At 49.7% G+C, this 15,517-nt stretch overlaps 1 protein-coding gene across 1 annotated transcript in view; it reads right to left on the bottom strand.

The window, feature by feature from the left end:
- Nucleotides 1–6,216, bottom strand: part of ENPP6 (ectonucleotide pyrophosphatase/phosphodiesterase 6) — a 33,873-nt gene extending 27,657 nt beyond the window's left edge. The window contains exon 1 of the mRNA XM_066573476.1: nt 5,973–6,216. Coding sequence (XP_066429573.1) covers nt 5,973–6,213 — 241 coding nt within the window. The 5' untranslated portion in view covers nt 6,214–6,216. The remainder of the gene's footprint in view (nt 1–5,972) is intronic.
- Nucleotides 6,217–15,517: the final 9,301 nt, after the last annotated feature.

Genomic DNA, 15,517 nt, shown 5'->3' with positions numbered 1-15,517 from the left:
TTCCTAGAACCCCTGCCAGCAGCAACCACAGCAGTCAGGAGGCAGCTCAGCATCCGCCTCAAGGCAGTATACTGAATATAGGCAGACAAGAAAATAGAGGATCTACCACCCCTACCCTCTCCATTAAAACACCTCTGTTGGGGACCCACGGCTCCAACCCACCCGCCTCAGACACCAACACTCCAGCAACACCATCCACGGGAGGACTCCCAGATTTCTCGACCCCACCACTGGATGATTCCCAGACACTGCAGGCTCTGTGGGTGATGATCCGTGCCCTGCCCACCAAAATGGATCTCGAGTCACAACTCAGGCGTATAGAAGAAAAACATGCAACGACAATCAAGGTGGTCACCCACTCAGTGCAGGATCTAATGGAACGGGTTACTGCCCTACAGCAGAACGTGATGGCACCAGATACGGAGTTTCAACAATTGGCGCTTGCTATTGAAAAGCAGCAGAGACAAATCAGATCTGACCTTTCACCTTGATGACATCGAAAACAGAGACCGCCGTAACAACCTCAAACTAAGGAGCCTCTCCGAAGATATTCCACCAGAAGACTTGTACGACCACGTGACCACCATCTTTAACAAGATGCTACAACGCCCTGAAAATAAGGCGATAAAATTAGACAGAGTTCACCATCTGCAAGGTGGTAGAACCCGGAACCTGAACCTCCCAAGAGACGCAATATGTCAGGTGCACTTTTACAGACAGATAGAAGGCCTGGAAACAAGGCCCGATCAGATACAACAGGGCGGAAATAACTATCTTACCTGAAGTGTCCAGATTGACTCTCAATAGCCGGAGACTGATTCGTCCCCTGCTGGATGCAGCACGCAAGGCGGACGCAACATATAGATGAGGACACCACTTTCATTTGATTCTCCGAAAACGCGGTCGCCTCTTTACGGTCCGATCCCCGATGGACTTAGACGAAGCATTCAATTTCCTAGGAGTACCACCGACTCCGGTCCCGGATTGGACCCTGCCCACAGAGACGACTGCACCCAATGTGTGAGATCTAGACTCTCCATGAGCCAATGGATGCGTCTCAGTTTACGGTCCGCCTCATGGTTTTCGGCTGAGACCAAGATGAAGCATTGACCCCCCCCCCCCAGTTTCCGAACACCCAGGACGCTACTCAGTTGCCATTATTCATGGTTTGCCTTACGAGGCCAGGACCCTCTCTCGGCTTCTCCCGAGGCTTTCAAAACCTCTCCTACCTTCTTATGCTGGGGGAACAGAACAGCAGTATTCATCTTCTCTCCCTTCTTCCATGTACCTACCTATTTGTTTTTCTTTTTTACCTTCATCTCTCTCTTTTCCTTTCCTTACCACTGCTCTCCTTTCCCCCCTCCCCTCTAGCCACGACAACTTTTTTTGAACAGGCTCAAGACATGCAAGTTATGGCAAGATGGACCGCCGACGTTTCCTTAGATCAGATCCGATAGACCCCGGCTCCCGGAGCCCCTTCGCACTGCGGCTTGGGGACCTGTAACCATCCGCTTTTTCGTGCCTTTCCACGTTTCCCCCAGTAGGGCGTCTGAAGCCTCATTTTCCCCCCTCCTCTTTGTGGGGACACAGGCTCTCTGATTGATATTGAAATATCATATAGTTCATTGTTTTCCTCCAGGCGCTCCCCATCCACATACCCAGACAATTTTTTCACCATCTACTTTCTCTCATGACCAAATTTGTCTGGGTGGATAAACCAACCCGCATAGCCCGTAATACCCTGACAAGACCCAAAACGAAAGGGGGAATGGGTCTCCCAAGCTTTCCACAATACCACCAAGCGGCCCATTTGGCACTCATTGTTGATTGGCACAGACACGAGGCCTTGAAACAATGGATCATCCTAGAACAAGCCGCTTCACCCATATCTCTGCGGGTTCTCCCCTGGATACAGGAGCGCACCCCACCGGAGTTGGCCCAACACCCCACAATTGGTCCAACACTGGCGACAGCAGCCAAAATGTTCGCTAGGCCGGAAATTGCTCCCAAACCCTCGCCTATGTTCCCGGTTTTGGGTAACCGGCGTTCCCTCCGGGTAACGAGAGCAAAGTCTTCTGCCTCTGGTTCCAGCGAGGCAGATTTCGGGCTGTTCACTTTGTGTTGGACGACCAATGGCTGACAATGGACTCCCTTGTAGGGACCCGAGACAAATCTCCAATACCGTTCTGGGAGACAATTCAACTGAGACACTTCCTTAGTTCTCTTCCTCACCCTAGCACCTTTACCCGGCCGAAAACGCAATTTAAGTCAATATGCAGCGCAGAGGGTCCTTCCAGACATACACTGTCACATGTATATGACATACTCAACTCTCAACCCGGATCATAACCCCCGGGTTTTCTTCAGAAATGGGAGGAGGACCTTGAAATCACCCTCTCCCCCCGGTTGGAAAGGGAGAAAATGTTCACACTTACGCACTCCACATCCATATCTAGTAGAATTCATGAATCCAGCTATAAATTATTGTCGCGATGGTACAAGTGTTTTGGTTTCATCTTAAACACCCGATGATCCCAGGCACTGAGTTAACCTTTATACTCAGTAGAGAACTGAACAAAGTCCCGAGCCAAGTAGAAAGTTTAAAGCTTAAAGTTTACTTTATTTGTGTTCAAAACAAAGACTCATATGTACCTTGCAATAATACGGAAATACTCTGTGATATTTGACTAAAGTTAACTGTATGTAAAATGAAAACCAGAAATAAAGAATTAAAAAAAAAAATCATTGTAGAATTGATTTGATGCAAAAAGCAATGCTTATTGTTATATAAAAGACCTAAAGGTTGTTATGACGATAATAACATTATTCAGCATGGGAGTGAATTGACCTCCTTGTGATCAGCCCTCCTCAGTTTATGCTTGCCCCGGCCACCTATCCTGATTCAGTGAGGGTTCAGGGCAGCATGAAGTACATGACAAGTTCCCTTTACGTACATGTGTAAGACAAAGTGTCAACCTAAGAAATGCCTTTGTGTTAAAACAATGTACTAGGGCAGTGATGGGCAACCTTTTAAACAAAAATGTATAATTGTAATGTATAGTTGTATTTAATAAATCCAAAACACCCATAGCACAGGCCCTCGCCTCTCGCAGCCTCCCCCTCACTTATCTCAGTAATGATGAGCCCCCAGTGGTGACATTGCCCTCACAGCAGTCCCCAGCAGCGACAGCGCCCCCCACAGCGGCCCCCAGCAGCAACAGCGGCCCCTAGCAGCGACAGCAGCCCCCACAGCGGCCCCCCCAGCAGTGACTGCCCGCCACAGCGGCCCCCCCAGCAGTGACTGCCCGCCACAGCGGCCCCCCCAGCAGTGACTGCCCGCCACAGCGGCCCCCCCAGCAGTGACTGCCCGCCACAGCGGCCCCCCCAGCAGTGACTGCCCGCCACAGCGGCCCCCCCAGCAGTGACTGCCCGCCACAGCGGCCCCCCAGCAGTGACTGCCCGCCACAGCGGCCCCCCAGCAGTGACTGCCCGCCACAGCGGCCCCCCAGCAGTGACTGACCCCCCCAGCGGCCCCCCAGCAGTGACTGACCCCCACAGCGGCCCCCCAGCAGTGACTGGCCCCCACAGTGGCCCCCCAGCAGTGACTGGCCCCCACAGCGGCCCCCCAGCAGTGACTGGCCCCCACAGCGGCCCCCCAGCAGTGACTGGCCCCCACAGCGGCCCCCCAGCAGTGACTGGCCCCCACAGCGGCCCCCCAGCAGTGACTGGCCCCCACAGCGGCCCCCCAGCAGTGACTGGCCCCCACAGCGGCCCCCCAGCAGTGACTGGCCCCTACAGTGGCCCCCCAGCAGTGACTGGCCCCTACAGTGGCCCCCCAGCAGTCACAGTGCCCCCCGAGACCCACGTACTTACCTCCTGGAAGCTCCGCTTCTCCTGTGCCCGGCGCGCCACTAGCAGAGATGATCTCTGGCGCACACTGTGACGTCAGTGTACTGCCGGACGCCTCCTCCCCTGGACGCTCTCACAGAACCAACAGGTAGTCGACATCGGGGGACGGGGGGAGGAGGATCCCGGCTGCACACTGACATCACAGTGTGCGCCGGGATCAGCGCTGCTAGTAGTGCTGATTAGTGAATACCTCTGCCCCTGCCAGTATTCACTAACGGGGTGAGCGGCCGCGTGTCAGCGACTATGGCTATGTGTCATAGGTTCGCCATCATGGTACTAGGGAATTCAAAATGTCATTCAAGTTGAGTGTTGCAATAAATGGATAACTAAGGGTGCTTTTGCATGGGATGACTTTTGGATGGTTAAATGCCTGACAATATTTCCCAACAGTTATCGCTCTTGTGTTTTCAAACAGAAGAGGTAATTGCTCACTAAATGGGGGTGGAGCTTGCCTGAGATCTCTTCCACCCGCCTGCTCACCTCCATTCAGAGTAAACAGGCAGTTGTTCGCAGAGGAATGACTGCCTGCTTAAATAGGCAGATAGTGACTTAGTTTTCAGGTGAGCTAAAAACCAAGTGACTCTGATAAGTGGGCGATTCTTACTCACTTGCCTTCTCAGGTCCCTGGTTTACACAGAACAACAGTCGCCCGTCATCGCTTTACCGGGCTGTGTGTAAGTAGTGACGGGCCGGCTGGCCGGCCGTTGGTGCATAGCAGGGAACGGAAGACGCCAGGAGCGGGTAAGCTGCAGGCCTCTGCAAGGGCACAGGTCCGCATCCTGCTGCAAGAATTCTTGCAGCGGGATCCGACCCGATGTCTGCAGGCGGCCATACCAAATGACACTATAAAATAGATACATTCAGCAGCAAACCTGACAGGCAATGATTTTAAGCGAGTTTCCTCCTGTGAAAGCACCCTAAGGGCTTTTTCACATGAGCGTATATCGCCCGCTGTTTTAACAGCCGAACACTATACACTACGATGTGAGTTGTAAAAACTCGTGAACATGCGAAAAAAATCTACCGTTTAGACGGTATGGACGTTTTCCGGCCCAAAAGATAGTTCCAGGACTATCTTTTGGTCCGAACGTAAAAACACCTGGCCGGGGCTCTTTTATGTCATGGGAATATGGCCATGTGATGTGAAGCAGTGGAATCCAATGCATCAGATCACAGCGTATATTGGCTGACTGTGAAAACGGCGACCGATAAACACACGTGTGAAAGAGCCCTATGGCTAATTTCACATGGACGAGTGTGATATCAGGCCGTGAAACTTGGCCCAGTATTGCGCTGAGGAACGTGCAATTTCCCCGCAGATGCAAGATGTTTTTATGTCAAAAACGCTTTGCATCACTTTAGGGAAGCAGCGAACCATTGTTTTCCATGGGAAACCTTACATCAGATCGCGCTCACATGCACCTCGCACGCCATGTGATGCTTTTGTCGGCCCAATTGAAAACAATAGGCAATGCGTTCCGACGGAACACCCAAATAAAGGACACGCTGCTCATATTTATGACCTCATTCAAAAGAATATGGTTCATATTTATGTCTCGCACAATTTTCTCAGCTGTGTGAAAGCGGCATAAGGCTATGATCACACCGCAGGATCCTATGTGGATTTTGCTGTGTGGATTCTGCCTCCAAAAACTGCAAATATTTGACTGCGGATCCATCCACGGATTTTGCACTTTTAAATGTGTGTACAATTCTTAATACGGATTTAACGCACAAACAGCGCGGAAGCCACATCAAGAAGTGACACGTCACATTTTTTCCGCATGCGGATTTGCATTCCTTGTGTGGAAAAGATCTGATCTGTATAGACTTTAGCACCGATACCCACTGAATGTAATGGAATTCGGATTTGATGGACAATTGTTGCAGATTCCACAGCAAAGATTCTTTGCACTATTCCTGCCATCAAAAATATCAGAAACCCTAATGGACTACGTTCAGCTAATGAGAATAGAGCCTTGACCCCAATATACAATATAATCAAACTCCTATTGAGGTAACGATGCTATCCTTGACGAGTCGATGGGAGAAGCAGCACTCACCTGTCATCAGAGTGTAGTAGTTGGGATAGGAGAGGCTTGGGAAGTCTGGGCTCATATAATCCACCTTCACTCCACTCTGTACAAACCTCCTAAAGCCAGGAAGGACTTCAAGTTCTTTCTCATTAATGTAATCATATCTAAAGCCATCGATGAGGAACAGCAGCAGTTTGTTGCTAGCTCTGGACGGGCCGGCCAGGGCGAGGGTGAGGAGCAGCGCAGAGAGGGTTCTGTATAGTGCCATGGTTGGAGCTGACAGGGAGATGGGAGCTCCAGGCTGCTCTGCACAGAGGGATGGGCTTGAGTTTAGCTGACAGATTTCAGCTTCTATCATGTGTAACCCTTTGTGATACAGGTGATGGCTGGGAGCGTTTGCTTTGCATATATATATATCGCACAATACCATTTTGGTGAATTGTTCCCCATATTATAATATACTGAGGTGTATGAGGACACAAAGTAACAGATCACAGATGAACCAATGGTACAATTAGTCAGTATGTATGAAGCCACCTCTAGAGTGCTTTCACATTTAGCGCTTTTAGAAACGGCGCTGCATTTTCTGCTGCAGTTTTCCTTTTTTTTCCATTAAACAATACCCATGGTCAGATGGTCACTGCAACTCAATAGGCAAATATAAGATGTACTAAGGTCAGGAGGGGTGTCTTCTTAAGGAGAGCACTCAAAAAGTGTGTGGAGACACCTGGGGGGAGAGTGGGTTGGGTAGCTCCCCCAAGGAAAGCACGCAAAAGTTGTGTGGGGACACCTAGAAGGAGACTTATAAGGCAATTTGCATGCTACTGTAATGCGTTTTCCTACTATTTTACTATTGGGATTGTGTTCTTTTATGAAATGATGACATTAACTTCATTAAAAAATGTAGTTATTTGGCAGTGCTATCAGCAAGGCTCAGTCTGATTTTTGGTCTGGGGCTCTATGACTTCTTTGTACATGCCTACTGGTGCAATGTTGTCTTGTTACAGAAAATACAGGACTTGTGAACATTAACTGGAGGTGTCACAATAGTCTAACAATCTGTACTCTGCATATATACTTGCAGACTCTGAAGGCATGTTTCCTGTTAGGCAGATTTACTATGCATTTTCTGCAACGGAAAAATCATCAGTAAGGCTGTCCACGGGCGAGTTTGCATTGCGTTCCCAGCGGCGATAATCCGGCCGAGGGGGAACGCAGTGAAAGCTCTCCATAGCATTGCTACGGAGAGCGCAGCTGCCCTGTCCACTAGTGGCCGGCAAATCGCAGGCATAAAATGCTGTGTGGGTCACCCCCTCTCATTGCAAACAGTGGTGAGGGGCGGAGAGGGGAACAGAAGCTCAGTACACTAGCTCCCAGCCAGGCCCGCCTCCTCCCCTTGCAGAGAGGGACAGCGTATATAGGCCAGGCGTGAAAACCTGACTAATATAAGCACGTCTGAATAAGCACATATGCTGTGTTCATGTTTTTTGTTTCATTTTTGAACCCCTATTAAAAAAAACACATTAAAACACTGCAGGCATTATTCAAACATACATTTTTAAGAAGCTGCATAGACTATTTAAAAAAAAAACCACATGGAATTAAACAATACATGCCTTGGTTTTTTTGTTTTTTTGTTGTTTTTTTTAAACCGCACGCAGGTTTTTGATGCATTTTTTTAATTGTGTGTAAAGTGTGCGATTATATACAAGAGATACCCAGGTTATACCAGCATGGTGATATGAACCTAACTAAAACTAAACCTCTCTGACCTACTCCTGTTTCCGCCGTCTACTAACCGACCTCCTCCTGCCATCTCCAACTCAGTGTGTGGCACCACCTTAACTCCCAGACAGCACGCCCGCTGCCTTGGGGTCATATTCGACGCAAATCTCTCCTTTACTCCCTACATCCAATCTCTGGCCCGAACATGTCAGCTGCACCTTAAGAACATCACAAGAATCCGCCCTTTTCTCACCGTGGACACCCTAAAAACGCTCACTGTTGCCCTCATCCACTCTCGGCTCGATCACTGCAGCTTGCTGCTGATCGGCCTTCCCCGCGCCTGACTCGCCCCTCTCCAATCCATCTTGAATGATGCAGGCAAGCTCATCTACCTGTCCAGCCACTACTCAGATGCCTCTGCCCTGTGCCAATCACTGCACTAGCTGCCTGTCAAATACAGAGTTCAATTTAAATGCACTACCTTCATCCATAAAGCCCTCCATAGCACTGCGCTGCCCTACACTGCCTCCCTCATCTGAATCCACCGCCCGGGCCCTCCGCTTCACTCCTAAAATCAGACTAAGTGCCCCTTTAATTTGAACCTCTCATTCCCGCCTACAAGACTTCTCCAGAGCAGCATCAGTCCTCTGGAACACGCTACCCAAATCTATCCGGGCAATCACTGACTCGCACAACTTCAGGCGTGCTCTAAAAATACTATATTCCCTAAACAAAACCCCCCTGTACTCCGCCTTATAACATGCTCCCTGTCCTAGTGACTGCAACCCTGCTAGCCGCCATCAGCCGCCCCCTGCAGTCACACCGATTCAGCCACCACATGGCTTACGCCTGACCATTGTCTATGATTATAACATCCCTCACTCTCCACCTCATCATACCGTGCACATCTCCAGCCACTCTACCTTCTGTATCACCCCACTACTTGTAGTATGTAAGCTCGTTGGAGCAGGACCCTCACCCCTACTGTTTCCATCAACTAATTACTATGTAACCGTGGTTTTTGTATTTTTGTCTTTCTGTATCCCCCTGCCTTTTTAAACGCTGCAGAATATGTTGGCGCTATATAAATAAAGATTATTATTATTATATTGAGCATGCAGGTATAACCTGGATATCTCCTGTATATAATTATATATGTACAGATGGTGTAAGTTATAGCAGCTATACATACATGATTACATGCAGACGATGCAGTACATACCTGGTTGTACCGCATGGTCCGTGAATTCGGCTCTCCTCTTCACTTTTAGTGCACTGTCGGCCGGACCACTCACGCAGCCGGCAGTGTAATGACAGACTGTAGTTGTGAACAATCACAACTGCAGTCTCTCAGTGGAAGGGAGGACCGTGTGCTGGGGGAGTAGGCAGCCTGTAATTGGCTGCTGGCTCCCCGGGTAACAGCCCCTCCCTTGCCTGAGTGATACCCACAGCTGGCCCGTGGGCCACAGCAGTGAAATGGTATATGGTGAGGGCCCTAGAACCAGGTCACAATTGCGGTCACTAGTGGTACACCAGTGTTTACTATCAAAATGATAATTTATTGTTCCAAAACTGTCCCCTTGAAGGGAGGCTCTAGTACCATGTTTTACCACCTCTAGCTTGGATGCAAAATGTGATACAGGCAGGCATGGAGGCTCTAGTGCCCTGTTGTACCACCTCTAGCTTGGATGAAAGATGTGATACCGGTGGGCATGGTGGCTCTAGTACCCTATTGTACCACCTCTAGCTTGGGTGAAAGATGTGATACTGGCGGGCATTGAGGCTCTAGTCCCCTGTTAGGTGCCTTTAGCTTGGATGCAAGATGTGTTACCGGCGGGCATGGATGCTCTAGTACCATGTTGAGCCCGAGTCTAGCGTGAATGCAAGATGTGGTATGGGTAGGTGAATGGATATCAAAGGCAGTACGATTAATGCGCGCCATGAGACCAAGTGTCCTTCAGCCAAGTGCCTGGAAATGGTTCCAACAAATACAGGGGCCTGTAATGATGGTGCCAACTGATTGTGGATGATGGACAATGAAACAGTTGGAGCTGCTTGTATTTGTCAGACGATCCTCTCGACTGGTGGTCTGTCGGAGGGGTCCTGAGCCGGGTCGCCAATAAATCTGGAATTATTTTGAAGAGTGATTTGGGTTTTTCCTGTGAAAACCTGCATGACGGAAAAGCCCTATACTCCAGGATTGGGGGGTCTCCGACTGAAGTGAATGATTTAACTTCAGTTGAAAAGAGGATTACTCTGCTTGGCATAAAAGCGCAGGACACATTTTATATTCATGTCTTTGTCTAATTGTCCCGGGGACCTTCTGGCCTTCGGTAAAGTCTTCCTGCAGCTCACCAGTCTTTGGTTAGAAGGAAGCGAGGTGTTGGAAATTTGGAGGGACGTCTATAAGGTGCAGCGTTCGACCCCCTACATGTTGGGTCAGACCGCAAGCACCAGGTGAGTCCCCTATTTTCCTCCTTTGCAAAATTTTTAATATATAATCGTAAAACCTAAGTGCTCTTCCTAATATAGTAAAACTCTGTTAACTGGGTGAAATCTCTGATTGCATCGTATTGGCGTCTAGTGGTCAACAAGCTCCACACAAGTAGAAAAAGTGGTCACTACAGACACGTAGCCTCTGAGAGCATTTTTACAGACCAAGCGTGGAACAATTTCATCTAATTATGCCGATACTCCTCTAATCCTTTGCATATCTGCCTGAGATGTAACTGCATGCTGAGTTTTGCAGCCAAACGACAACTAATTCTAGGTGCTTGATTTTTTTTTTTTACAAAGAGTTGTGGCGCCAGTGGTTAACAAGGGTGTGAATGGAGGAGACGCCCGTTGCTACCTGCCAGAGAAGAGTTTAGCTATATCCTGGTTCTAGTATTGTTGATCACTTCCCCTTCTGCTGGGGTCTGAATTGTGAGGAGAATCTGCCCAGAGTAAAAAGCCTGCTTATACGTAGTGGGTGGGATGGCAGAGGAGCAGGACTTGGTGGGTGGAGGAGTGGTTTTATCAGTGACCCAAGGGGCAAGAGTGGTGAAACATCCAGTTTGATTGTGTAGTACTTGACAGTGAGTTCAGCCTGCCAGTGTCCATTTGACTATCTTCCAGAGTATGCATCAACCACCATTCTGTGTGGTGCAGTAAGGACACCTGCACACGAGCGTATTTGCTTTGCGAAATCCAGAGCAGGTGTCCACCTCTGGATTCCGCAGCAAAGCCAGCCCATAGCATGCTATGGCAATACGCGATTTCATGTCCACGAGCGGAAATGAATTGCGATATTTTTTTATTTTTTTTTTCCCCCACTCACGTAGAAGAAATTGCAACATGCTGGGATTTTGTGTGAGCTCCTGTAGTGTCCCAGTGGCCACCTAGGCATGAGGCCCACGCTGAGAAACTGGCAGGGGTAGATTTGGCACTTGTCATGGTGACTATACCAGACTTCTTTCGGAGGGACGTACGGAACCTCGGCCCAAGTACCGCTAGGCCTCTTCCAGGCAATGCTGGGACAGCGGTTACCTGTATACATGTGGTAGACTTTAAATCTGTCACGCGTGAAGCCGCCGTTCTTTCTCACCGTAGCTTGTACCCCGCGGTTAAATGAAGAGAGTTCACACACACACACAGTTGGGACTTGATAACTTGGTCACTGGGAACTGGAAATGTCCAGTGAACTTAACTTTACTCAAAGCGTCAAGTAATCTGTAAGGTATCGCTCCTGGAAAGTGAAACACTTCGGATGAGGATGTGGGTAGGAACACTTCACAGACACTCACTCAGTATTTGAAGACCGCTCTGCACAGCAGATTCCTAACTTCACTCGTTCTTCAGAGGCGGTTCCTGGCATAGAGGACTTCAGGATACTTCTACTTTTCTTCCATCACTTCACCACATGAGGGCTGAAGGTACCCCCATGTGGCCAGTACTCCACTCTCAACCGTTGAAGATGACAGACTGACTCCCTACCACACCCCAATCACTCACATTTATGGGGTACAGACATCATGTGACTAGGCAGATATTGATACTTCCAGACATATCCCACCCACTTTCAGACATTAACCTCTCACATGCTGCAGCTGTGCAATACACGTAACTGCAGACAAGAGACGTTGCACAGTGCATCCACACTGAAGACATAACATGCATGACATTTATACATGCATGACATTTTCTGGAGGGGCCAGAAATAGATGTTTCAGGCCAGTACACTCCGCATGGACACTCCATCCGTCCTGCGGCAATTCTGCAATCATCATTGCAAAATGGTATCCACGTCATCACCTAGCAACAGTGCAGCATCATCTGTATGGCACATGCGCACCGGCTGGCACATCTGCAGCACAGGAAAGAAGATGCTGGACAGGTATGTTGGGGTCACCGGCCAGACACCGGGTCGAACTCCGCTGCAGGATCCCGCATGCAGGGTCCGACCCGGCCGTGTGCAGGCAGCCTATCTGTATTCTGCCTTTGAAGCGAATTTTCAAAAGTTCCAAATATAAAATGTGCTTGCACCATATTTATGAACAGATGTTTGTGGGTATAAATCACACAGCTGTTTACCTTCTTATCATGTCTTTCATTTATGATGTTTCCTCACATCACTGTTTCCAAGATGGCCACCACATCCGCGCTGCCATGCAGCTTGAAACTACATTTAGCACAGTTCCCTGCTCTGTACTTCCTTCCTGTGCATGTCCCCACTAATCACTACCCTATTATTGGTCAACAATCCGGTCCCGAGAGCTGGATAGAAAAAAAGCCATCCCTGGTATGCCCGACCAGTAGCGCTGGAATGCCTACAAGTCCTGTCAGGGGAACTTGTGAATAACCACTTCTGAAGTGCCAGGAAAAGGTGATGGTTTATAGAGCTACAGACACAAGATCCAAAGCAGAACCACATTGCAAACTTTAATAACATTTAATTAGCAATCATCTGACAGCAACGTTGTGTAACCAGTATGCTCCTTTAACCCCTTGAGTGGCGGGTTTCCTACCACCCTGTCGTGCCCACCAGGGCAGGTTTTTTAAAATGGTCTAATCATTGAATTTCAACTAATTTTGAAGTTGCGTCTCAAGAGCCATAACTTTTTCATTTTTCCATTGACATGGCCATATAAGGGCTTGTTTTTTGCGGGACAAGTTGTGATTTTTTTTATACAGGAGGGAGGAAAAAAAGAAATGGGGAAAAAAGAAAAAAAGGGGCCATGTCATTAAGGGGTTGAATAATGTATTAACTTCCTTCTCTGGGTCATTACGACGCACACGGATACCACATGTGTGATTGTATTTTTGATTTTTTACAAAGTAAAGGGAGACAAGTGTTTTTATTATTTTTTTTTTATAATTTTTAACCTTTTTTTTTTTTAATTTTTATGTATTTATTTATTTTGTCCCTTTAGGGGACTTCCACAGGGACCCATCAGGACCCCCTGATCACATTCCGGGGGTCCGATGGTGACAGCCCTTTACATGCTGCAGTCACATAGACTGCAGCATGTAAAGGGTTAACACAGCAGAGATCGGAGGTTTTCTCTGATCTCTGCTGTAAGAGCAGGTACCTAGCTGTCCTCTCACAGCCAAGCACCAAGCTCTCCCTACCACAGAGACCATCGGCTTGCTTCTGACAAGCCGATGGTCTCTATGGCAACCTGTAAACAAAGCAGGAGATTGCCGGCATATCGGCAATATCTTCTGCTGGTTTTTCAAAGCCCTTGCTTTGTTCTCTGTGGGTCTGTGCAGGCAGAGCACACTGTCACAGCTTGTGGCATTGTGCTCTGCAGCTCCCATAGTGATACATAGCCTGGAAACCTTCCGGGCTATGTCGCTATGAGCAGTGGAGCTCGTCCCGGAAAATTTCCGGGCGTGCCACTCAAGGGGTTAAACTTATAGAGACTGTTTGTTATGCAACATTTAAGTAACTTGCCCTGATATTATATAGGCACCACAGCTTGCCTGAAAGTTATCAGGACTGAATTATGGGGTATAATCTTAGATCTGAATATTAGGGCTGAATATTTGGATATGAACAATGGGGTTTAAATGATAGTGTCTGGTCTGGGGTATGACATATGGGGCCTGCATTTTGAGGTCGGGAATAATGTTGAGGTCTGGTCTGGATTAAAGGGGGTTATCCAGACTATATAAAACCTGTAACTTTGCCAGAAAATGGCATGTGAGATCATTGTTGTGGTCAATCTTTTCCATCTGTACTGTCCTCACTTAATAGGGATGACAATTTACAGGCAATATTCTGAAAAAATGTATAATCTGGCAAATCCTGGCCTACAAAATATATTAAAATATGCATCAGAGTAAGGCTAGTTTCACACAAGCGTGTTATGGATGCATTAAAGGAGATGTCTCGAGGAAGCAGTTAAATTTTTTTTTTGCCCAGTCCCCCCCATTAAGTACACATTACTAAGCCCCCCTGTAAATGACATTTCTAGCTGGTTCGTACTTACCGTTCCAGCGTTTCAGCAACTTATAAAAGTTTCCTCAAGATGGCCGCCGGCTCTTTCCCCGTCGCTCGCTGCAGCCCGACGTGCGCGCTCCCGAGACGCCGCCAGCTGTGTCTCCATGGCGACCGGACGCATCGCAGCCGCCGACCAGCCGCCCCGCAGCCGCCGACCAGACGCCCACCGCCAGGCAGCAGGTAAGGCGCTAGCCCCCGGCTCCCCAGCGCTAGACCCTCAGCCCAGGTGAAGGCCCCGGAGCCCAGCGCTAGGTTCCGGAGCCCAGCGCTGGTTCCCCCGGCCTAGCGGCAGCCCCCCCCGGCCTAGCGACAGCCCCCCCATCGCAGCGACAGCCCCCCCCGGCCTAGCGACAGCCCCCCCATCGCAGCGACAGCCCCCCCCCGGCCTAGTGACAGCCCCCCCATCGCAGCGACAGCCCCCCCCGGCCTAGCGACAGCCCCCCCATCGCAGCGGCAGCCCCCCCGGCCTAGCGACAGCCCCCCCATCGCAGCGACAGCCCCCCCGGCCTAGCGCTAGTTCCCCCATCACAGCGGCAGCCCCCCCCCGGCGCAGCGACAGCCCCCCCGGCGCAGCGACAGCCCCCCCCGGCCTAGCACTAGTTCCCCCATCACAGCGGCAGCCCCCCCCCCCCGGCGCAGCGACAGCCCCCCCGGCGCAGCGGCAGCCCCCCCCCCCCCCCGGCGCAGCGACAGCCCCCCCCGGCGCAGCCCGGCGCAGCGGCAGCCCCCCCCCACAAATCACTTACCTGGGACGCTTCTCGGGGCTGCTGGGCTGGGCTGGGCTTCTCCGCTGGGCAGCTCCAGTTTCTGCACCTTCCTCTAACAGAGGAAGGTACAGAATGGCCGCTGCAGCGCGCTCCCGAGCAGTGACAGCTCGTCTGCGCATGCGCAGAAGAGCTGTAGCGGGGAGCACACTGAAGCGGCTCGTGCTGAATGGAGAAGACCGGACTGCGCAAGCGCGTCTAAAAAAGCAAGCTGCCAGCGAATTTAGACGGAACCATGGAGACGAGGACGCTAGCAACGGAGCAGGTAAGTGGAATAACTTCTGTATGGCTCATATTTAATGCACAATGTACATTACAAAGTGCATTAATATGGCCATACGGAAGTGTATAACCCCACTTGGTTTCGCGAGACCATCCCTTTAATGTACCCGTAACGCAGAGTGGCGTGGCCTGACTGTGGGTTTGCTGACCCAAACTTGGAGCATCACAGTAGTCGGGCCACGACACCATACATTGTTTTAAAGTGTACCTAACTTTTCAGATGACTTTTTAGAATGAGCTATTGTGTGTGTGTACATAAGGAATAACTCTCTTTCTGGACATACCGTAATAAGACTTGTACCCTGCATTTATCTCTA

The sequence above is a fragment of the Eleutherodactylus coqui genome, chromosome 7 (assembly GCF_035609145.1).
Source record: "Eleutherodactylus coqui strain aEleCoq1 chromosome 7, aEleCoq1.hap1, whole genome shotgun sequence".
Classification (NCBI taxonomy): domain Eukaryota; kingdom Metazoa; phylum Chordata; class Amphibia; order Anura; family Eleutherodactylidae; genus Eleutherodactylus; species Eleutherodactylus coqui.
The sequence above is the reverse complement of the archived record's forward strand: the minus strand, read 5'-3'. Positions and strand labels throughout refer to the sequence as shown.